The sequence below is a fragment of the Hemitrygon akajei genome, chromosome 15, assembly GCF_048418815.1.
Source record: "Hemitrygon akajei chromosome 15, sHemAka1.3, whole genome shotgun sequence".
In the NCBI taxonomy this organism is placed as follows: Eukaryota; Metazoa; Chordata; class Chondrichthyes; order Myliobatiformes; family Dasyatidae; genus Hemitrygon; species Hemitrygon akajei.
In genome coordinates this window covers 66,085,848-66,110,950 of record NC_133138.1, presented here as the reverse complement: position 1 = coordinate 66,110,950, position 25,103 = coordinate 66,085,848, and the positions used below count along the sequence as shown (strand labels likewise).

General features: G+C 41.9%; 1 protein-coding gene across 5 annotated transcripts in view; it reads right to left on the bottom strand.

Annotated features, from left to right (window-relative positions):
• crebrf (creb3 regulatory factor) overlaps positions 1-25,103 on the bottom strand; it is a 57,359-nt gene that overhangs the window by 8,223 nt on the left and 24,033 nt on the right. For 3 of the 5 annotated variants that reach the window (XR_012101626.1, XM_073067704.1, XM_073067705.1), the window contains exons 4-7: positions 16,461-17,523; positions 15,016-15,213; positions 13,046-13,235; positions 2,188-2,261 (exon numbers count right to left, since the gene is read on the bottom strand). Coding sequence is in view for 2 of the 5 variants with exons in the window: in XM_073067704.1 (XP_072923805.1) it covers positions 2,188-2,261; positions 13,046-13,235; positions 15,016-15,213; positions 16,461-17,523 (1,525 nt within the window). In the remaining 3 variants the exon portion in view is untranslated. Of the gene's footprint in view, positions 1-2,187; positions 2,262-9,642; positions 9,714-13,045; positions 13,236-15,015; positions 15,214-16,460; positions 17,524-25,103 lie in introns of all 5 variants that reach the window. The other 2 variants (XR_012101627.1, XR_012101628.1) reach the window with 1 other exon arrangement.

Genomic DNA, 25,103 nt, shown 5'->3' with positions numbered 1-25,103 from the left:
TGGATGTTTCAGTCAATTTGGAATTTTATTAAGAATTAGTGGTATTTTTCCATTGTCTTGAAATACTTGTGGGTGGGTGATCTATGTATTAGAAGCAAATAGAAAGGCAGGTATCACTATTGTCCAGCAGACCACATGGTCAGCCATCTTAATCAAATACTCCTTTTTCTGAAGCACCTACTACCATGCTGGCACAGAGATGCCAGTGGCAAATTTCATTGTGTCACACCTGATCCCAAGCTACAGGAAGCATTCTGTGTTTTCTAGCATCTCACCATGAACTTTTATTATCATACAGCAGTGTTATGCAGCAGGGGTAGCAGGTTGGCAAAGGAACCTATCAGCCCTGTGAACCTAGATACTAGAGTCATAGAGTAATACGGCATGGGTACAGGCCCTTTGACCTAATGAATCTATACCTAGCTATACCTACTTTCCCACATTTGGCACATATCTATCTGAGCTCTGCCCACCATATACTTATCTAAGTGCTTCTTAAGATGTTACCATCGTACCTGCCACTACTTTTGGCAGATCGTTCCATATATTGAACACCTTCTGTATGTAAAATTTCTCCCTTAAGTTCCTTTATATCTTTCCCCTTAACCTAAACCTATGCCCCCTAGTTTTGGATTCTCTACCCTGGGGAAAAGACTGTTATCCACCTTATCTATGTCTCTCATAATTTTAAACATTTCCATAATGTCACCTCCATTCTCCTTCATTTGAAGGAGATTGTGCAATCATGAATATTGCAGGGAAAGGTCCAACAAGAACTTTACTTTTTTCTGGAGGAAAAGACGTTCAAACTATACAACACTTCAAAGTCCAGTTTTAAATATTATCAATTTAAAACTGGAATTTGAAGTGTTGTATAGTTCCACAAATATGAGGTTCTTTAATTATATATCGAATTATTAACATATAATCATGAACCTTGAATGAACATTTTCAGTTTGTGAAAGAATCATATATCCTGGCTGTCTGTCATGGCATGTTGAGAAACTATACTGCACCAGATTTGGCACAAGTTAAAAAGAATAGATTTTACAATCCCTACTGCAGTGGTCCCCAAACACCGGGCCGCGGACCAGTACTGGGCTGCAAAGCATGTGCTACCGGGCCACGAGGAAACAATATGATTTGGCAATATGAAACGATATGAGTCAACTGCACCTTTCCTCATTCCCTGTCATGCCCACTGTTGAACTTGAATGCACATGAGGTTATTACCAACGCGAGGTCATCAGTCACCTAAACGCAGTGATACCCTAGTGCCAGGGATCACTGGTAGGCCTCGGGTAATCAGCCACCTCGCACGGCAGGCAAGAATGCCGTTGCTACTGGCCTGGAGTGAGGACAGATGGGTGCTGCCTCTAAACCTGTTTAGCACACCAAACGTTTGTGGGGAACTGGGTGCTAAAATATTCGCAGACGACCTAATTCGGGATCAGGGTTTTGTAAGTAGCACAGCAGTTACCTCGCTGCGATCTACTGAAAATCATCCCTCAAGCCAAACTTTTGTTGGCCGCTAGATCCTACCTACCTTGGTCGGTCACTCTCTCCCGACTGCGAGTGCCGCAGCCCTAGTACGGGGACCTCCGGCCCTTACCTTGTCCTCTCACTGGTGTGTTGCAATGATTTTATATGTTCATACGAGGAAAATATGCGCTGTGTGTTTATATCCAAATGTTACTTAAAATGTTATGATGCTATTGACTTATAAGTGAGTTATAATTAACTTATCACTATATTCATGCGAGAAAATATGCGCTGTGTTTAATATTAAATTTGTTAGATAAAACCTTTTAGAAACAAAATTGAGTGTATTAGCCATTTATAAGTGACTTATAGTTGACTTATCACCTATATTCCAGTTGCGATTAACACCCACACCCCTCCCCCACCCCCGTCGGCCGGTCCGCAAGAATATTGTCAATATTAAACGGCCCACGGTGCAAAAAAGGTTGGTGATCCTGCCCTACTGCATTGACACTAGTTTCAGTACACTGGAAATCTGATGCTATTAACTAAAACAAATGCTAATATATTAAAGAATTATTCAGCCAGAAATAGACATAATGAATTAATGCTTATTAAATAATGTAGCATTAAAAGGATGAAAAAATTGATCTTACACAGCTTGCACAATTTATCCAAATTAAATTAAATAAGGTTGTATCTTACCATATTCTGTGTTGAGACCCCACAGCTTTACTTTATTAGCTTCATATTGAGCCTTTTTCTTTAGTCGACAAGCCCTGCAAATAAAAATATACAATCAGGAAATGCTTACTTTGGAACAATTATTATTATTACTAAATTAGTTATGCTAACTATAAACTTACTGAAATGAAAAAAAATCTACCAACTAGCAATTCATTTAATATTTTCCTTTTTCATTAATGTTTTGTTACTCAACAAGAATCAAAATGATTTATAGAAGTACAATAAATCTTGTTTCAATGCCAGGGTTGAAATATTGGAATAAATGTGTGTCAGAATCTCGCACTTCCCCAATGTTTAATTTGTTCTATAACTCTTAACAGTGAAATATATTATACAGGAGAGGAAACAAAATCATTGCTCCAAAGTATTTAAGATTGTCTGCTCTCATTATAAAGGGAACTGTGATTTCTCTTTTCACACAAAACCCAGTATAAACCTTGAGCACAGGAAAAAAGTCTATGCACTTGACAAATCCTTTTTAAAAGATAAATCAATGACATTACAATATATAAACTTTATTCTTCAAAAAAAGCAAATGATAAATCTGCACTATTGTGCATTCAGAGATGCTCTTCTGCACACCACTGTTGTAACACGTGGTTATTTGAGCTAGTCGCCCTTTCTGTCAGCTTGAACCAATCTGACCATTCTCCTCTGATCGCTCTCATTATCACACAGTTCTGCCCACAGATCCACCACTCACTGAATGTTTTTCTGTTTATCATACAATTCTTTGTAAACTCTATGTGTGTGAAAATCCCAGGAGATCAGCAGTTTCTGCGATACTGAAACCACCCATCAGACATCAACAATCATTCCACAGTTAAAGTAATTTAGATCACATTTCAGACTAAATATCAATCCTGATGTTTGGTCTGAACAACTAAACCTCTTGACCATGCTTTTATGCAGTGAGTGGCTGCCACATAATTGGCTGACTAGATACTTGCATTAACGAGGCGTACAGGTGCATCTATTAAGGGAGGGAGGGAGAGGGGGAGGAGAGAGAGAGGGGGGGAGAGAGGGGGGGAGGGGAGAGAGAGGGGGGGAGGGGAGAGAGAGGGGGGGAGGAGAGAGAGAGGGGGGAGAGAGAGGGGGGGAGAGGGGGGGAGAGAGGGGGAGAGAGAGGGGAAGGGGGAGAGGGGGGAAGGGGAGAGGGGGGAAGGGGGGAGAGGGGGGAAGGGGGAGAGGGGGGAAGGGGGAGGGGGGAAGGGGGAGAGGGGGAAGGGGGAGAGAGGGGGGAAGGGGGAGAGAGGGGGGAAGGGGGAGAGAGGGGGGAAGGGGGAGAGAGGGGGGAAGGGGGAGAGAGGGGGGAAGGGGGAGAGAGGGGGGAAGGGGGAGAGAGGGGGGAAGGGGAGAGAGGGGGAAGGGGGAGAGAGGGGGGAAGGGGGAGAGAGAGGGAAGGGGAGAGAGAGGGGAGGAGAGAGAGAGGGGAGGAGAGAGAGAGGGGAGGAGAGAGAGAGGGGAGGAGAGAGAGAGGGGAGGAGAGAGAGAGGGGAGGAGAGAGAGAGGGGGAGGAGAGAGAGAGAGGGGAGGAGAGAGAGAGGGGAGGAGAGAGAGAGGGGAGGAGAGAGAGAGGGGAGGAGAGAGAGAGGGGAGGAGAGAGAGAGGGGAGGAGAGAGAGAGGGGAGGAGAGAGAGAGGGGAGGAGAGAGAGGGGGGGAGGAGAGAGAGGGGGGGAGGAGAGAGAGAGGGGGGGAGGAGAGAGGAGAGGGGGGAGGAGAGAGAGAGGGGGGGAGAGAGGGGGGAGAGAGAGGGGGGAGAGAGAGGGGGAGAGAGAGAGGGGGAGAGAGAGGGGGGAGAGAGAGGGGGGAGAGAGAGGGGGGAGAGAGAGGGGGGAGAGAGAGGGGGAGAGAGGGGGGAGAGAGGGGGGAAGGGGGGAGAGGGGGGAAGGGGGAGAGGGGGAAGGGGGAGAGGGGGGAAGGGGGAGAGGGGGGAAGGGGGAGAGGGGGGAAGGGGGAGAGGGGGGAAGGGGGAGAGGGGGAAGGGGGAGAGGGGGGAAGGGGGAGAGGGGGGAAGGGGGAGAGGGGGAAGGGGGAGAGGGGGGAAGGGGGAAGAGGGGGAGAGGGGGGAAGGGGGAGAGAGGGGGGAAGGGGGAGAGAGGGGGGAAGGGGGAGAGAGGGGGAAGGGGGAGAGAGGGGGGAAGGGGGAGAGAGAGGGGAAGGGGGAGAGAGAGGGGAGGAGAGAGAGAGGGGAGGAGAGAGAGAGGGGAGGAGAGAGAGAGGGGAGGAGAGAGAGAGGGGAGGAGAGAGAGAGGGGAGAGAGAGGGGGAGGAGAGAGAGAGAGGGGAGGAGAGAGAGAGAGGGGAGGAGAGAGAGAGAGGGGGGAAGGAGAGAGAGAGGGGGGAAGGAGAGAGAGAGGGGGGAAGGAGAGAGAGAGGGGGAAGGAGAGAGAGAGGGGGGAAGGAGAGAGAGAGGGGGGAAGGAGAGAGAGAGGGGGAAGGAGAGAGAGAGGGGGAAGGAGAGAGAGAGGGGGGGAAGGAGAGAGAGAGAGGGGGGACGGAGAGAGAGAGGGGGGGAGAGAGAGAGGGGGGGAGAGAGAGAGGGGGGAGGAGAGAGAGAGAGGGGGGAAGGAGAGAGAGAGGGGGGGAAGGAGAGAGAGAGAGGGGGGAAGGAGAGAGCGAGAGGGGGGAAGGAGAGAGAGAGAGGGGGGAAGGAGAGAGAGGGGGGGAGGAGAGAGAGAGAGGGGGGAAGGAGAGAGAGGGGGGAAGGAGAGAGAGAGAGGGGGGAAGGAGAGAGAGAGGGGGGGAAGGAGAGAGAGGGGGGGGAAGGAGAGAGAGGGGGAGAAGGAGAGAGAGGGGGGAAGGAGAGAGAGGGGGGAAGGAGAGAGAGGGGGGAAGGAGAGAGAGGGGGGAAGGAGAGAGAGGGGGGGAAGGAGAGAGAGGGGGAAGGAGAGAGAGGGGGAAGGAGAGAGAGGGGGAAGGAGAGAGGGGGGAAGGAGAGAGAGGGGGGAAGGAGAGAGGGGGGGAAGGAGAGAGAGGGGGGCCAGGGTGCGAGCCGGGGGCCGGAGAGCAGCGGGGGAAGGAGCGAGCGGGGGGCAGGCGCGCGCGCGCGGGGGCCGGAGCGAGAGCGCGAGGGGCCGGCGCGCGCGCGTGGGGCAGGAGAGAGAGAGGGGGGAAGGAGAGCGAGAGGGGGGGCCGGGGAAGGCGAGAGCGAGGGGGGAAGGCGAGAGAGAGGGGGCCAAGGAGAGAGAGAGGAGGGGGGAAGGAGATGAGAGCGGGGGGAAGGCGAGAGCGAGGGGGGAAGGCTGAAGAGAGAGAGGGGGGAAGGAGAGAGAGAGAGGGGGGAAGGAGTGAGAGAGAGGGGGAAGGGAGAGAGAGGGGGGAAGGAGAGAGAGGGGAGGGAGAGAGAGAGAGGAGAGGGAGAGGAGAGGAGAGAGAGAGGGAGAGGAGTAGAGAGAGCGGAGAGGGAGGATGAGAGAGGAGAGGAGAGGGAGGAGAGAGAGGGAGAGGGAGGAGAGAGAGGGGGGAGAGATGCGAGAGAGCTAGTGGTAATCTGCAGCAATGTGCGCGAGTCTTTGGTGTCATCCGAAGCCTCCCCCCGCTCCTCCAGACGACTCGTCACTGTTGTACCTTCTTTGTCGTTGCCCATTGCCTCACTATGTCAGGCCCCAGATAGCTCTTCAGAGATGTTGCCCCCCAGGAAGGACGGAAGGAAGGAGAGAGTGAGAGTGAGCGTGAGGAGAGCGTGAGAGTGAGAGTGAGAGTGAGAGTGAGAGTGCGAGTGAGAGTGAGAGTGAGAGTGAGAGTGAGAGTGAGAGTGCGAGTGAGTCGAGCTGAGTGCGAGTGAGAGTGAGCGTGAGAGTGAGAGTGAGAGAGAGAGAGAGAGTGAGGAGAGAGAGAGCGAGAGAGTGAGAGTGAGAGTGAGAGTGCGAGAGAGAGCGGAGAGAGAGAGAGCGGAGAGAGAGGAGAGGCGATCCGAGAGGAGCACGAGGAGAGAGAAGAGAAGAGAGAGAGAAGAGACGAGAGAGAGAGAGAGAATTTATTTTTGAACTACTTATTTGTCACAACGATTTTGCAAGTTAAGTCAATGATCGCAGTGGCACGTGGCCAGGATCAGAGCTAAATTATTTTCTCTTTGCCGTATTGGAGGAATGCTGATTTTTAAGATTTCGCTTATGTTAATATTATTATATTTCGAAAGTGTAATAAAAGTAGGATTTTTCTATGGTTTTAGCCTGTACGATTTTCAGAAGGAATTTGATAAGATTTTACACAAGAGATTCAGAGAAAAAATGTAATTACAGCTAAATTAATGGTGTTTTTGTAGATTAGTTAGGAGATACAGGAACTTAGTTTGCAAAATGGGTATGTGACAGAATTTGAAAAGTGACCAGCTGTGTCCAACTAGTAACTGCATTAGGACCTCAGTTGTTCACTATATTTAATGATAATAAAGCAATAATTAACTGCATTGCCAATTTATCCATTTTTGGACAAAAGAAGATATAACCAAGCATTTTTTCTGAGGTTTACCTATCCATGCAATCATATCATTTAAAAGTAATCAGATCAAAAAAGAAAATCCAGTCTCACATGAACCTATAGCTTGGAATGTAGCAGCATTTTGGAAAGATGAACTGCCTTTATAAAGAGTACTAACTTACTCACAATGTTTTTATTGCTTCAAAAGGCTGTGAAGATCATCGGGGTCAGCATTTTATAAACATATTCACGAAAGAAATGCACCACTCAGCCTACCTGTTCAAATTCTGATAACTTAATCCTCTAACCTTTTTTCGACTTTTTTTTTGTGTGCCATACTCTGCCAGAGCCTGGGCGACCACTTTTTTCAAAGTGGTTGTCTTAGAGGAAAGATGGTGTGAGTAGTCCCCCACGTCCTTCTCACAGCAGTTTTTTTTTACGAGGCCGAGTTGTGAGCTTGACACTCAACCCAGCATGGATGGAAAGTGTGTCTAGGAGCAGCCCAACTGAATTTGAACTCAGGAACCGTCGCTCCAGAGTCCGGCGCTGATGTCACTGTGCCACCAGCAGGCTACTTCCAACATAAACTTACCTAAATTCCCCTCAAATAATCTCTGAATTCATGAGATTCACATTTGATCACTCTCAATAGGAAGATACTATTTTGTTCTGCATTTTAATGCAATTTCTTTTTGTATTAATTAACTTGTATCAATATATTATTGATAAGATTTTTAATGAAAAAACTAATTTACCTACTCCATTCACTCAGAATTTTAAAGTCCTCTCTTAAATCGTTCTTTAACCCTGGTGTTATATGGGTCCCATCGTTCATTTACTGGAAGATTTAACTTCACTTCACATTCCCATTTAACTTCCCATTATTTTCTAAAAAAATATTTAACCTCTTTGATTTAAGAAACAACAAAATGCCATTCTTCATATTACACTAAATTCAATGTCATTTATATGCTCAGTCTTGAAGTTCAATATGGCCTTCTTTCTGCAGCCCTTACCACTGTGATGCTTTCTCCTAATTTAGAATGTTCAACAAATTAAAAAATGCTTTTGAATCCAAGATCTAAATAATTAATATAAATTTTGATCAAGAGCTGATTCTTATTAGATTCCCACCTCCCATTTCCTACACTTCTGCAATTTACTTTCTGCTTACTATCTTTCAGCCAGCTACATACATTATTTTTATTGACACTTCTATATACATCATTCTACCTTATTCTTTGGTCTATTATGCTACACTTTATCAAAGTTCTTTTATAAATCTACATAGAAATGTCTTAACTGCTGATATTATTTGTAAACAAAAGAGATTCTGTAGACGCTCAAAATCTTGAGCAACACATCCAAAATATTAAGGCAGTATCTATACGGGGGGGGGGGGGGGGGGGGGAATAAACAGTTGACATTTCCGGCTGAGACCCTTCATCAGTACTGGAATGGCACAGAGCAGAAGCCAGAAAAAAGGTGGTGCAGGGAGGGGAGGGAGTACAAACTAGTACTCCTTCCACTCTTCTCCCCCCCCCCCCCCCCCCACCCCACGTACTTTTTTATTCTGGCTTCTACACCTTCCTTTCCAGTCCTGATTCCTGATGAAGAGTCTTGGCATAAAACATTGACTCTTGGCTATTTCATGTTACTTTTTAAATAATCCAACTGAAACTGGTCAAACAATGGTTGTTTAATACTAAGTACTGGTTTGTACTAGATTTCCTCTTCTATGGCAGAGTTCTATTTCTACCATACTATCAGTGTGAAGATATGTTCTCTTATTTTCTGGACCTATCCTATATTCCTGCTAACAAATGACTCCAAAGTTATCCACCACATTACTTTTTATATGTGCGTAATAATATCAGTCTCTTACCTAAATTCTTAAGAGTATGTAGATATACTTCAAGCAGTCCTAGAAATTTGTACACAGCTTGCATTCAATATTTCTCTCTATTTAATTTCATGTGCAATTTCTAATCTCATTTTATGGTTTCAAGTCCACTAGGTCAATGTCTTGGGTAAATAATGAAGCCAGATAACTACTGAATACTGTTGTTACTGCCTGTGACCACTCCATTATGATCATATTCCTGTTCCAACATTCATTTTTTGAAATGCAAGATAAATATTTCATTATTTCTATTTAAGTTTTTAAATAATTTAACTTCTTTGTTCCTCTTTTACTGTTTCATTGCTTTGAAAGGAATTGATACAATTTGATTAAAAAAATTATTTTCTGCTATTCAAGGCAGCCAAAAGAGAAGTTAAAAATATTGTGGTGGAAGTTACGCTCTTATACTATGATAATTAACAATTAAGTTCAAGATTCTCTTTCTAGAAAAGGACAAAAAGGCAAGATAGATAAATGAAATTAAGACATACGTCACACATAATTGTAGGGCAAGTGGACTTAAGGTGCTGACTAACCTATATTTTTCTCCTATATTCTCTCTACAGGAAGTGGAAAATCTGATTGATATTCAAACTTTGCCATTATCTAGCATGATTGCACAAAGAAATAGATAAGGAGTTTCCCTTTCTCACTTCTTCAATAACTAGGATGACACAAACAAAACACCCAGAAAACCCCACAAAAGAGCCAATGTGTTGAGGGTAAAGAACTGGAAAGAAAGTGGTCAAGAAGAAGACCGTTGCTTCAGTTTAAAATGCAATTTACATTCAATTTTAAACACTACCAAAACCAGATTAGACTGCAAGCAATATCATGTCTGATTCATTAAGGAAAGCTACAATTTTGAAGTGTTGAATGAACATTTGTCTCCTCATTGGTCTCTCAATAAAGCAGCTTCCAGACCATTTGTCCTGCTAATCAAAACCAGTTACATTTATTATAATAAACTTTTTTATTAAATAGTATTTAATACAAGTCAGATATTTCATGCAAAAACATAATGAAATGTAGTTTAAGAAATATTGTCTTCAAAACTAAATTTCCTTGGAATAAAGATCATTACTCACCTTTAGAATAAGGTAGTCATCATTTTCTGAAAAGGTACACTCCACATCCCAAGGGTAGGTAGCCTATTCAACTGGGGGAAAAAAAATAATAAAAAAAATTACAGGGCTGTGCCTCCACTACTACTGCGTGAAGTTCACCAACACTCCTGGCAGAGAATAGAGTTAGGAACAAAGTCCTTTTGACAGAAGCTTTAATCTACTATAGCCATTGGCTCAATAGGGGCTAGGTTGCATCAGGTTATATAGCACAAAGATTCCGTGTTTGGATCAAGCAAACGATTGGGGTCCTGATGTTGGTATAAAACTCAAGGAACGGCTTTCCAAAGGATGACTTTCCACTTGGTAATGAAAGATAGAGAAATATATGCAGATAGTTCCATGGAGTTGTGCTGAAGTCTTGCATACAGCAGTTCCAGGATATAAATGAACATCAGGCTTTATCGTGAGAGAAAAAAAAATCTAAGAATCAAAAATAATACATAACAGCCCACTCAGACTGCAAATGCTAAAACAAGTTTGCAAAATTGTCACTGACAAATTTAAGTCCCTTGGAGGTCATCAAAAATAGATTTTGGTTCACTTACTAATGGCAAAGAAAAAAAAAAGTTGACATAATAGTCATTTCACCTTAAGCCTAGATAATCAAGTACTTGAGAGAGAAAACAGTGAGCCAAGGCTGACTCTGAAACGTTGAAATCATCCAATGGTATTCTTGTGCATCTTCACCAAAGATTTGTGGTAGGGACACTCAATGGATGATGTTAAGAAGAAATCATATAAGGTTTTCCTCGCTCAGTTGGTTGCCACCTATAGGATAGCATGAAATAATAAATTTGAATATGCCTGTAAGATCATTTTGAAATATTTTTAAATTTCCAACCCCGGATTGGTCTCAACTATTCTTTCCAGATGGTTCAAGTGTTAACAGCATCAGTACCATTACCATTATTAATGCTGTACAACTCTAGATTTTCCATCAGTGCTGTCAGTAGTCACCAACCACATTGTCATAAAATCCTTGTTAGACCTAGCTACATGCATCTTTAAATTACATGCTTGAATGACATGTAGCTTGCACAAGTTGTTTCATGTCAAAATACCCTGCTGTGTCCTGCACTCTATCCAAACACAGAACCAACCCCTTCTATTTCTACTTTATTTCAAGATGTTATATTAGCACTTTTTGTTAAATCCCTATATAAAGCCCTTGTAAGGTAATGGGAAGATCTAAATGTTCTACATGATTGGGTGGCCCCAGACACGTCAGATTACAGTTTGTATAATAAACAGGTTAGGAACAGGTTTTAGAATATAATTTTTCCTGTAAAAAGAAATCTACTTTAATATGCAGCCAGAAGATTCAGTCCCAGGCAAAAGAGAACCCAGGGTGCGAAAAGTTTCAAGAGTAGTCTGTTGCAATGCCTGTTATTTAATGAAGAATGGAGGAGGAAGACAAAAGGAACAAACTTCAGAATTTATCTTTCCAGGATGAAGGAAATCAATACTACGCCAAGTTATTGGCAGGAGAAGGGCCTCTTTCCCATCCATTTTGTTCTCTCAAGAAAACTCAAATATAGTGCTTGCTCTGGTAAGAAGCAAGCTGAAAATATAACGATGATCCAAAGGCTTATAAATACCATAAGTGCTTCTTAATCAAAACCAAAAGTGCTTTCTGTAGTAATCTACAATTGGACTTTCTGAAACAGTGCATCTCTGCAGCAAACTGCTGCACACTTCTTGAATAATGGATAGCATAATAATAATCACAAGCTTTCTTTTTGTAGGAACTATTTCCAGTTATCAGTAATGAGTTTGAAAATTTGCTATTATGAAAATTGAGGAAAAAATAAGAAAATTTTACTATAAAATGACATGTTGTTATACAAAATATCTTCATGTTGATGACTATTTTTATGATCATTATTAAGTATAAAGGATAAAACAAGCCAATGAGTTTCCAGCTGCTGTTGTAATCACTCTTCCCCATTCCGAGTTGGAGTGAATCAAAACAAGAAACAAGAGTCAGGTTTTTGGCATCATGTCATGAGAAGTACTGCAGGAGACTATGGTTTCATTCTTCTAAATGAAGGTGCAGATATCCTTGAGTAAAGACATCTTAGCAGTTAAATTCTTAGTATTTCCAGAGCTTTTATGTGTTAGTATAAGTCAGCACATAAGTAAATAAACTCCAAGTCAATGAAAATTTACGCTTTCGACCTCAGGCTTTCTAGTAAGGACGAAGATCAGAAGTAATCAGAAGATCAGAAGAATGGCAAATTCTCATAGATCAATGGACTTTATCACAAGGAGAGGATAAACCATAAAAAAGGTACATCAAGTTTTATTTTTCCTGTATTCCATCCTATTAATTCAGGCCTCTTCCTCACTCAATGAAGAAAGATAGCCTGACGAGTAATGCAAAACAATTAAATGACCTAGGAGCAGCCTTCTCTCTCAAAACATTTTCTAATATTATATTCCTGCTTTTCTTCTCAGAAGATGAGGGAGAATATCTGGACTGTAATAAATATGAATGACTGAGCTCCTTTGGTAGATGCCTGCCTTTTGAATGAATGATGATACTGTGATTCAATATATCTTACTACCCAAGCACGAGTTTGCAGTGCGATCAAGAGGAAAGCAATGGATACAGCATATACTGTAGGTTGTTGACAATGGAAAGCAACTTCCTTCAGCTGATACAAATTTTAAATTCAGCTAAACAAAATGCAGACATTGAACATTCTTTCAAAGGTAAGAAAATTGAGCATCGGGACAGTAAAAACAAGATGTTGATTGAGAAGACTTCTTCTGTGATGCAACAATAATAAAACAAGAGTCAATGGCAGGAGAGGGGAAAAAAAAACAAAAGATGGATACCTGGAGGTGCCCTTATAGAGTGCAATTATTACACAGCTATATTAAATTATTAAGGGACACATGTCCCAATAAATTTCCCAGTTGGATAGGCCACCTAGGTATACGTATGTGGAGTGGAATCGATTAAGATAATACAAAACAATGGAGTTTCATCTTTCCATTATGTTTGAAAAGTCATTTATTAATATATAATCATTTTTCCCTAAATGTTAAACCTTCAGATAAGAAGGTAGATTCATTTAGCATTAGGCAGAGTAAAAATGTGTCAATGCTGTACTTAAAACCACAGCATTTCATCTCTTTTGCATAAAAATAAAGTATGTAATGGGTGGATATGAATCAATTAGAGGTCTACTCACCCATTAATTCAATAAAATTAAATTGAGGGAACAAGAATGTACAAGAAGCTTTTATTAGATCAAAATCCCTCAAGTAATAAAATGTTGAAATAATTTTATTTCCAATTATAAAAGGCTGTTTACACGCCAGACTGACAATGTTGGTAAGAATTCTTCTTCATTACCTGGATGCCAGTTTATTCTTCTCTTTTCTGGATCTTGGTCTGGCAGTTAATGGTAGTTCACTTACAGGTGTCAGATCACTAATCACCTTGTTTAATTTTCTAAGCTCATTTCCAATCTGTAGCAATTTTCTTGGATTTGGAGTCAAATCTTCAACATCAGTTCTGCGAGATTTCTTCACTAAATATTTTCCTATATTGACAAAAACACAAATTGTTAGCTCATCCAGTTGACAAAAATGCTATGAAATTAAATGACTATAAATACCACACGAGTAATTTAAGACACGACAACTGAAGTGTAGCATACTTCAGAGAAACATAAATTCGCATTCCGAAGTTTTAAATGAATTGAGTTTACCTTCTGCTGTAAATATTTCTGCCTAATGATAGAGACTGGCAACCATGATTAATTAACAATACATCACAATATATTATGCAGGCCAATTTTTTCTTTCTTCCACAAATTCCTTTGTTCTTTCACTAACTAAAGTTTAAATGAAATGTATTATAAATTACGATTTTATGATTTAAAAAGGAAATACAGTTGATGCTAGAAATCTGAACTACTGGATGCTACTCCTATAAATACACATTCATTTATTTCACTTTCTTCACATCCTGAAAAGTATAATGTGTAGTATGAATCCAATGAGTTTAAAGCAAGCATCAAGTAAAATAGCAGTTCAGCTTGTCAAAGCAACCAGGATTTTTGACTCCTCTATAATCCTGATCCTGATCCCAGCTTCATCTACACATCTGGACCTCACTCCAGATCTCTTGCACACATTCTGGTCTAATGAGTTAGCCCAATTCTGAATCATTGGGATTTCAAGAGTAATCAGATCCCAGATGAACAGAATTGTACAGTAGGTGGGTTCAGTAAGTATGCATATAGAATATCAAGTGGGAAAGAATAAAAGAAAAATCTTAAAATTACATTTTGATAGACGGAATATTAAATTTTTTAAATGCTGCATACTAATGCTACAAGAGTATGAGGCCCAAAGGTTTGATGTGCAGGCACAGTTAATAATTAGGAAAACTAATGAATTGCTGGTTTTATTGCTAGAGCAACGAAGCTGGGAAATTTTCCTGCAATCTTATAAGCCAATGGTGAACCCACCCCTAGAGTACTGTGTATAGGTTTGCTTTTCACATTTAAAGGAAGGAGTCTGTGCAAGAAAACTTCATTAGGTTCAAGTACTACTAAAATTGAAAGAGTTTGGAGTTCAGAAGAGAAGTGATCTTATTGAATCATCTAAGGTTCTGATAAGGAATGACAGGATGAATGCTGAAAGGATCTACAGTGAGGATATCTAGAACTATAGTGGTTTCCATTAAGACAAAGATGTGGATTACTTCTTCTCCAATAAGATCATGAAACATTAGAATTCCCCACCTCAGCAAGCTGCAGAGGTATAGATATATTCAAGGCAGATACTGACAAGACAATTGAAATACAACAGGGTCAAGCTGAATGGGGAAAAGGGAGGAAGGAAGTGGAAGAAAGCAAGAAAGCTGTGTTGAGGCCAAGACTAGTCACAATTTTACTGGATGGCAGAGCAAGCTTGAGAAGCTGGCTGGGAGAAGGGAGAAGATTGTAAAGAGAAGCAAGGAGCAGTAAAGAAGGTTGGAAAGTGAGGTCAAAAGCAGTGGTAGTAGGAGTCGGGGGGGGGGGGGGGGTGTTGGGAGTGGTGCTGGCCAGGAGGTGGGGATGGCAGGGGGATAGGTCAGAGGGTAGTGTTAGGATTTCGTGGAGAGGATTCAAAATACATTAAATGATCTGAACTTAAATTCTACAGGTCTCAATCCAGGATTTGAGCTTGTGTTGCTGGATATCTCGCCACAGTCTCTGGCTATCTGCCCTGTAATTTGAAACCTCTGATTGATCAGTTCCATTCCACTAATGGTTGAAGGAACTTCTTCTAATAAATATAACCTGTTGCAAAACTTTTAACCCTTCAGCTTACCATGTTGTAAACCATTTTTCTGATACATATTACTGGGCAATGTATCTCTATCCCATTCGGAAGGCTTTAACATTCGATCTTGTTTAGGTGGTGGTATCTGTTGTTCACTGTACTCCCAGAAGTATCTTCTTTTGCTCCTTTTTCTGGAAATGCCAGTTAATGTGTCTTTCACATCATCAGCCATATCATTTTCATATCCTGCAGCCAAGAATAAATCTTCACAGTACTGAAGACATTTTGAAACTATTACAATAAAATATTAAATTAATATATTAGGGTCAATGAACTGACACAGGGAAGAGCTTAGTGTGAAATTACTATTTTTGTAGGAAGAAAAAGGATCAGAAATATCATCTAAATAGACCATAAGACTATAAGCCACAGGAGCAGAATTATGTTATTGGGCCCCATCGAATCTGCTCCGCCATTCCATCATGGCTAATTTATTATCATCCTCAACCCCATTCTCCTGCCTTCCCCACTGTAACTTTTGATGCCTTTATTAATCAAGAACCTGTCAACCTCCACTTCACATGACTTGGCTTCCACAGCTGTCTTTGGCAATCAAGTCCACAGATTCACCACCCTCTGGCTAAAGAAATTCTTCATCTCTGTTCTAAAGGGACGTCCTTATATTCTGAGGCTGTGTTCTCCACCCTAGACTTCCCTATTATAAGAAATGTCCTCTCTATGTCCACTCTATCTAAGCCTTTCAACATTCGATAGGTTAGAATGACATCCCCACTTATTCTTCTAAACTCCAACGAGTACAGGCCCAAAGCCATCAAACTATCCTTGTATGTTAACCCTTTCATTCCTGGGATGTTAATGACAGTGGAGAAAAGATAGGATTGTAAGAAAGTAGTTCAATAAACAAGTTTTATAAACATGCATGTTTTATGTTGCAGAAAGAGGGAACTATAATATGGTAACACCTGTGATAAGGCACAAACTGAAGTTATCAAAATAACAGTTACCTGTCTCTTTGCTGGTTTAAACACTGCACACAATTTCAGAGTTAGTTAATATAACTTCTTGATACTTATACTAGTACTGCATTTCTTTTATTTTACCTTTTGGTTGTGCTCTATATATTATTTCCATCACCTTCAAATCATTCTGAGCTTAGATGTACACTCTTCTCTACGTTTTGTTTCGCATTCAAACTTGGAATTACTTAAACATCACTTCCTTCCTGCAATTAATTTTATTGAAAAAATAAGCTCCTCAAAAGGGTGCTATGACAAATTCTGAAGGAAACAATATAAGCTGAGAACAGCCTGAACCTAAACATGCACACTTACAAGGACAAATAAACTTGAGTATTTCTGTGTGCGCATGTGTAAGCATCTATATGGTTTAACCACCAAGTGTTGCATATTCCACAAACCATTGTTATTGACAATTTAAATGTTAGCCTTTCTAGTTTGGAAACAATCTAGTACCTGGTTCAGAGAAGGTATCACTGACGTCATCATCCTTGTCTTCCTCCTCTTCATCATCTTCATCTTCCTCATTATCACTATACTCATGTTCACTACCAAATCCTTCATCGTGGTCTTCGTCGTCATCTTCATCCTCATCGTCGTCTTCTGCCTCCTGTTCAATACAAGGAGACTGTTCATTCACACCATCAGAAACAAACAAAGAATAATTATGCTCTTCCTTTTTCTGGGTGTGATCAGAAACAGGTTGTGACAATATTTCAACTGCTTCAGTTGGAGTAAACAGGTCATTGTTTTCTTTGAATACAGTGGGCATTTTATTAGAGTGTAAACTTTCTGCATTCTTCTTTTCCACTTTTTTGGGTATTGCTCCAATATCACTACAACAGGAATTGTCTGGTACGTTGCTGTGCGTAACTTGCGTCGCACCCAAGGTTGATTTACCAATTGAAATTGGATTAATCCAGACTTTAGCTTTCTTAACAAAGTCTTTGTTATCCACATGAACTGAACCTGTTTTGTTGTTAGGTGTCTGTAGTTTGTTGCTGTTGTCCACGGATGCACTTGAAGAAATAGATCTGGCTATTTTTTGAGTTGTTTCAGGCAAGCAGGCATCTATACAGGGACTTCTAGCAGATGACACTGGAGGTGTTGCCCTACTTGCTGCAAGTTTTTTACCAGCCAGAGAAGAGGCTAATGAATTCTGATTTAAACTTTTTAGTAAATCAGGATGATACAATGAATCTAAAACAGGTTGCGAATCTTCACAATTTAGCTGGGCCAACGTAGGAGTTCTGCTGATGACTTCTTCATTTTGATAAGGACTGGAAAAATCATCTAACCCAAGAAAATCCACTTCCTTGGTTCCCCAAATATCACAGCTAGTTAATTTCGTATATTTTGTTAAATCTTCCCAGCATGCGTCCCATTGTTCCCAGTTTGAAGTATAGGAAGGATCTGAATCTAGTAGCTCATTTAGAGGATCTAAAATGTCCAAATCTTTACACTCTTCCAAAGTAACGGAATCATCTCTGGAGCTGTGAGTGCAAGTCATTTCTCTATCCTGGAAGAAATGAAAACATTCTATTAAAATCATTATTAAAGACCAAGTAACACAAAAATGGAATTTTATCACATGCTGGTTTCATTGTCAATTATATAAGGAATCTCTAATCAAAATTATACTCCATAAAGAACAAATCAACCATGTTCTGAAATAAAAATAGAAAATGCTGGAAATAATCAACAGCTCACACAGCATGTTTAAAGAGAAACAGAGTTGGTATTTCAGGTTGCTGTCTCCTTATCTATCTGAAACATTAACTCTTAACTTCACACAACACTAATGCTGCTTGCCCAAGTAAATACTTCTCTATTTTCTTTTGACATTTTCAGTATCTGCAGTTTTTGTTTTCAAAACCCATTATTTTGTCGAAGAGATTGGAGTACAGGCCACAGTTATTCACAATCTATAACAATGGTTTGGGAGAAATAACCAAATGTTGTATTTCCAAGTTTGTTGATAATACAAAATTAGGTGGGATTGCGAGTCATGCGGAGAATGTAAAGAGTTTCTGATGGGATATAGACAAGTTAGTTAGGAAAACAAGATAGATGGAATATTAAGAAGAAAAATCCATTTTGGAGCACGGAACAAATATCTGTTCAATAGTTGATCAGTGTTAACAGCTTGGGAAATGTTGCTGTTCAAACAAATCCTGTACATAAATCACTAAAAGGTATTAAGTTCAAAGTGCAAAGTAAATTTATTATCAAGGTATGAGAGGTGATTGATAAGTTTGTGGCCTAGGGTAGAAGGAGTCGATTTTAGAAAACCTAGACATTTATTCTTCAACATAGTCCCCTCCTACATTTACTCACTTAGTCTAGTGGCCGTGGAGCATACAGATACTTCTTTGAAGAAGTCAGCGTCTTGGACCTCCAGAAGTGGTCCACAGCAGGGGTGATTGATAAGTTTGTGGCCACAGCTCTCGTTACATGGAGAAAGTTTGAAGTTAATAACTCATCTCCTTCTACCTTAGGCCATGAACTTATTAATCACCCCTGCTGTGGACCACTTCTGAAGGTCCAAGACACCGACTTCTACAAAGAAGGATCTGTATGCTCCTCGGCTGCTGGACTAAGTGTGTAAATGTAGGAGGGGATTATGTTGAAGAATAAATGTGCCAGGTTTTCTCAAATTGACTCCTTCTACCTTAGGCCACGAACTTATCAATCACCCCTTGTATATTGCATGTTACCATGTACCTCCTTGAGGTTCACTTTCTTGTGGACATTTACAGTGAAAAAAGAAATAGAGTAGAATTTTACAAAAAATCAAATAGAAACAAAGACTGACAAACAATCAATGAGCAAAAGACAAGCTGTGCAAATTTGAAAGTGAGACTACAGATCTTAGAATCAGTTCAAAGTAGTAGAGAATGAAGTAATCCCACTCCAGTGAAGAGCCTGATATTTGTAGGGTAATAACTGTTACTGAACCTGGTGGTGAAGGACATGATTCTGTACTTTCTACTGAATAGCAGTTGTGAAAAGTGGACATGGATGATGTGGATCTTCACCAGTACACTATGCCTTCTTGTGGCAACACTTCATCTACTTATTGGTGGAAGGGGCTTTGCCTGTATTAACTGGGCCTATCCACACCATCTGTAGCCTTTTTCATTCCTAGGTTTTGGTGGTTCTATACTAAGCCATGATACAACCAGTTAGGATACTCTCCACCATGCCTCTATAGAAGGTAGTTTAAGTTTTTGGTGACATGCCGAATCTATGCAAACTTCTAAGAAAGTACAGGCAATGTCATGCCTTCTTTGTGATGACAATTATGTGCTAGACTCAGGAGAGATCCTCTGATATATTAATACTAAGGGATTTAAAGCAACGACATCTCCACCTCTGATTTCCTAATGAGGACTAGCTCATGGACCTGTAGCTTCTTCCTACTGAAGTCAATAATCAACTTTTTGGTTTTGCTGATGTTAAGTGAGAGGTTATAGTGGCATCAACCAGATTTTCAACCTCTCTCCTACAGGCCAATTTGTCACCACCTTTAATTCGGCCAACGACATTCATGTCGTGAGTACACTTAACTTGCAATTACAAGGGCAAATAATATATTAGTTTTCATTGCAAGGGGATTTGAATATGGGAGTGAAAAGATCTATCTGTAGCTAACAGGGCTTTGATGTAACTGCACCGGAGTATTTTATACAGTTTTGATCTCCTTACCTTAAAATATATATTTGTCATGAAGATTCATTAGGATGAAAGAATTAGAGCAGTGAAAGAAGTGCATGGAGTAAAACCAGATCTAACATATAGAGAGGCTTTGAGGTAAGAGCAGCAGAATAAAGGGTATAAAGGTAGGAAGGTAGAAGGGCTAAAGTGTGTGTACTTCAATGCAAGAAGCATCAGGAACAAAGGTGATGAACTGAGAGCTTGGATACATACATGGAATTATGATGTAGTGGCCATTACGGAGACTTGGCTGGCACCAGGGCAGGAATGGATTCTCAATATTCCTGGATTTCAGTGCTTTAAAAGGGATAGAGAGGGGGGAAAAGGGGAGGAGGGGTGGCATTACTGGTCAGGGAAACTATTACAGCTGCAGAAAGGGTGGGTAATGTAGCAGGATCCTCTTTTGAGTCAGTATGGGTGGAAGTCAGGAACAGGAAGGGAGCAGTTACTCTACTGGGGGTATTCTATAGGCCCCCTGGTAGCAGCAAAGATACCAAGGAACAGATTGGGAGGCAGATTTTGGAAAGGTGCAAAAATAACGGTTGTTATCATGGGTGACTTTAACTTCCCTAATATTGATTGGCACTTGATTAGTTCCAAGGGTTTAGATGGGGCAGAGTTCGTTAAGTGTGTCCAGGATGGATTCCTGTCACAGTATGTTGACAAGCCGACTAGGGGGAATGCCAGACTAGATCTAGTATTAGGTAACGAACCGGGTCAGGTCACAGATCTGTCAGTGGTTGAGCATCTGGGGGACAGTGATCACCTCTCCCTGACCTTTTAGCATTATCATGGAAAAGGATAGAATCAGAGAGGGCAGGAAGATTTTTAATTGGGGAAGGGCAAATTATGAGGCTATAAGGCTAGAACTTGTGGGTGTGAATTGGAATGATGTTTTTGCAGGGAAATGTACTATGGACATGTGGTCGATGTTTAAGGATCTCTTGCAGGATGTTAGGGATAAATTTGTCCCGGCAAGGAAGACAAAGAATGGTAGGGTGAAGGAACCATGGGTGACAAGCGAAGTGGAAAATCTAGTCAGGTGGAAGAAGGCAGCATACATGAGGTTTAGGAAGCAAGTATCAGATGGGTCTATTGAGGAATATAGGGTAGCAAGAAAGGAGCTTAAGAAGGGGCTGAGAAGAGCAAGAAGGGGGCATGAGAAGGCCTTGGCGAGTAGGGTAAAGGAAAACCCCAAGGCATTCTTCAATTATGTGAAGAACAAAAGGATGACAGGAGTGAAGGTAGGACCGATTAGAGATAAAAATGGGAAGATGTGCCTGGAGGCTGTGGAAATGAGCGAGGCCCTCAATGAATACTTCTCTTCGGTATTCACTGAGAGGGAACTTGATGACGGTGAGGACAATATGAATGAGGCTGATGTTCTGGAGCATGTTGATATTAAGGGAGAGGAGGTGTTGGAGTTGTTAAAATAGAATAGGACGGATAAGTCCCCGGGGCCTGACGGAATATTCCCCAGGCTGCTCCATGAGGCAAGGGAAAAGATTGCTGAACCTCTGGCTAGGGTCTTAATGTCATCGTTGACCATGGGAATGGTATTGGAGGATTGGAGGGAGGCGAATGTTGTCCCCCTTGTTCAAAAAAGGTAGCAGGGATAGTCCAGGTAATTATAGACCAGTGAGCCTTAAGTCTGTGGTTGGAAAGTCTTATTTGTGGGCTTTTAGAGAATCATGGTCTGATCAGGGACAGTTAGGATGGCTTTGTGAAGGGCAGATCGTGCCTAACAAGCCTGATAGAGTTCTTTGAGGAGGTGACCAGGCATATAGATGTGGGTGGTGCAGTGGATGTGATCTACATGGATTTTAGTAAGGCATTTGACAAGGTTCCACACGGTATGCTTATTCAGAAAGTCGGAAGGCATGGGTTCCAGGGAGGTTTGGCCAGGTGGATCCAGAATTGGTTTGTCTGCAGAAGGCAAAGGGTCATGGCGGAGGGAGTACATTCAGATTGGAGGGTTGTGACTAGTGGTGTCCCACAAGGATCTGTTCTGGGACCTCTACATTTTGTGATTTTTATTAACAACCTGGATGTGGGGGTAGAAGGGTGGGTTGGCAAGTTTGCAGATGACACAAAAGTTGGTGGTGTTGTAGATAGTGTAGAGGATTGTCGAAGATTGCAGAGGGACATTGATAGGATGCAGAAGTGGACTGAGAAGTGGCAGATGGAGTTCAACCCGGAGAAGTGTGAGGTGGTACACTTTGGAAGGACAAACTCCAAGGCAGAGTACAAAGTAAATGGCAGGATACTTGGTAGTGTGGAGGAGCAGAGGGATCTGGGGGTACATGTCCACAGATCCCTGAAAGTTGCCTCACAGGTAGATAGGGTAGTTAAGAAAGCATATGGGGTGTTAGCTTTCATAAGTCGAGGGATAGAGTTTAAGAGAGCGATGTAAAGATGCAGCTCTATAAAACTCTAGTTAGGCCACACTTGGAGTACTGTGTCCAGTTCTGGTCACCTCACTATAGGAAGGATGTGGAAGCAGTGGAAAGAGTACAGAGCAGATTTACCAGGATGCTGCCTGGTTTAGAGAGTATGGATTATGATCGGAGATTAAGGGAGCTAGGGCTTTACTCTTTGGAGAGGAGGAGGATGAGAGGAGACATGATAGAGGTGTACAAGATATTAAAAGGAATAGACAAGAGTGGACAGCCAGCAGCTCTTCCCCAGGGCACCACTGCTCCGTACAAGAGGACATGGCTTTAAGGTAAGGGGAAGGAAATTAAGGGGGATATTAGAGGAAGGTTCTTCACTCAGAGTGGTTGGTGTGTGGAATGCACTGCCTGAGTCAGTGGTGGAGGCAGATACACTAGTGAAGTTTAAGAGACTACTAGACAGGTATATGGAGGAATTTAAGGTGGGGGGTTATATGGGAGGCAGGGTTTGAGGGTCGGCACAACATTGTGGGCCAAAGGGCCTGTAATGCGCAGTACTATTCTATGAATTTTGTGAAGAAGAGTTTATACTGTATGAAGAGAGAATGAGTAGGATAGGCCCATATCCTCAAGAATTTAGGAAAAACAGTGACATAACTGCAGAGAAAATTATAAAATCCATACACGCCTCAAAAATGTGAACGCAGAGAACAGCATCTTTGAATAAGTCTCATTACAATAAGAATCCAGTTTATTATCACTGGATGTGTCATGAAATTTGATGATTTACAGCAGCAGTACAGTACAAGATGTAAAAATTACAACAAAATAAGTAGCAGAAAAGATTAATAAAGAAATTGCATTCATGGGTTAATAGATCACACAGAATCTGATGGCATAGGGGAAGAAGTTGTTCCTAATATGTTGAGTGTGAGTCTTCAGGTTCCTCCCCAATAGTAACCTAAAGAAGCATGGCTTTGTGAAGGGCAGATCGTGCCTAACAAGCCTGATAGAGTTCTTTGAGGAGGTGACCAGGCATACAGATGAGGGTAGTGTAGTGGATGTGATCTACATGGATTTTAGTAAGGCATTTGACAAGGTTCCACACGGTACGCTTATTCAGAAAGTCAGAAGGCATGGGTTCCAGGGAGGTTTGGCCAGGTGGATCCAGAATTGGCTTGCCTGCAGAAGGCAGAGGGTCGTGGTGGAGGGAGTACATTCAGTACTCCAGTCAAATATGATGAGGGTCTTTAATGATAGATGCCACTATGGCAAGGAGGATTGTGTCCTTGATGGAACTGGCTGAGTCTACAAACCCCCAGCAGTTTCTTGTGATCCTGCACATTGGAGGCTCCATACCAGGCTGTGAGGTAACTATTCACAATGCTCTCTACTGTACATCCGGAGAAATTAGCAAGAGACTCTGGTAACATGCCACATCTCTTGAAATTCTTACTGAAGCAGAACTGATAGTATGCCTTAAGAGTCATAGAAACGTACAGCACAAAAAAAAATCCTTCAGCCCATCTAGTCCATACCTACTCCCACCAACCCGCACTGGGGCCATAACCCTCCACACCAATACCATCCACGTACCTATCCAAACTTCTCTTAAAAACATTGAAATTAAGCTTGCATGCAACACTTTCTTTGGCAGCTCATTCCACACTCTCATGACACCCTGAGTGAAGAAGCTTCCCCTCATAGTTCCCTGAAACTTTTCACCTTTCACCTTTAACTTCTAGTTGTCACGTCCAACCTCAGTGAAAAAAGCCTGCCTCCATTTACCCTATCTATATCCTTTATAATCTTACATACTTGTCAAATCTCCCCTCAAACTTCTACACTTCAAGAATTAAGGTTCTAACCTATTCAATCTTTCTTCATAACTCAGGTCCACCAGTACCAGCAACAACCCTACAAATTTTCTTTGTAATCTTTCAACCTTACTTACATCTTTCCTGTAGGTAAGAGGTCAAAATTGCACACATTAGGCCTTAACGTCTTACACAACTTCAACATCCGTTCTCCTGTACTCAATACAATGACTTGTGAAGGCCAATATGCCAAAAGCTTTTCTTTGCGATCCTATCTGTCTGTGCTGCCACTTTCAATGAGTTAAAGATCTGTATTCGAGGATTCTGTTGTTCTTCAGCACTACTCAGTGCTCCAGTTCAGGTGCAAAATGTCTCTTTTGTACAGGGCCCACCTTCCCTGGAAAAGAGCCCAATGATCCAAAATATCCACAACAACAACAAAAGCATGCACCAAACGCTTGCTGGATAAACTCCAGGGAAACATCAAATGGGCACAAATAGAGGTTAAACCCAGTAAGTCTCGCAGTATCTCAACTGTCAAAGGCTAGCTCACCGACATAAGGTTTCGTATCAACGCTGAGCCAATACCAATTGTCCTGGAGAAGCCCATCAAAATCCTCGGATGTTCGTACAATACAGACTTCAGAAACACCTAGCAGGTGGAACAACTAAGGCAGGGTACAATCAGTGGCCACAAGCTAATCAATAACACAACTCTCCCAGGGAGGTTGAAGCTTTGATGCTTTCAGTTTGGACTGCTGCCCCGACTTATGTGGCAATCACAAACTATGAGGTCACTATGTCTCATGCAAATCGGCTCGAGAGGCTGGTGAACTCACCTGTCAGGGAGTTGCTTTGGCTACCAACTTGGGCATACAACTTTACAGGAATGGAGCCATTTCTCTGCCAATTTCTAGCTTGGTAGAGGAATACAAATGTGTCAAAGCAAGGCTGGAAATGACATTCAAAGAATCTCAGGACCCAACTGTAAGAGGCGTTGCTCTCGCTCTAGCAACAGGGAAGAAATGGACCCTAGCCACAGCAGTACTGGACGCAGAAGCCGTCCTCCCGACACCAGGACATAGTGGGCTATGTCCAACAGGGCAGAGGAGGCTTTGGCCTTGGAATAATGAAACCTACCTGGCAAAAGGCTACAACAACTGCCGGCACCT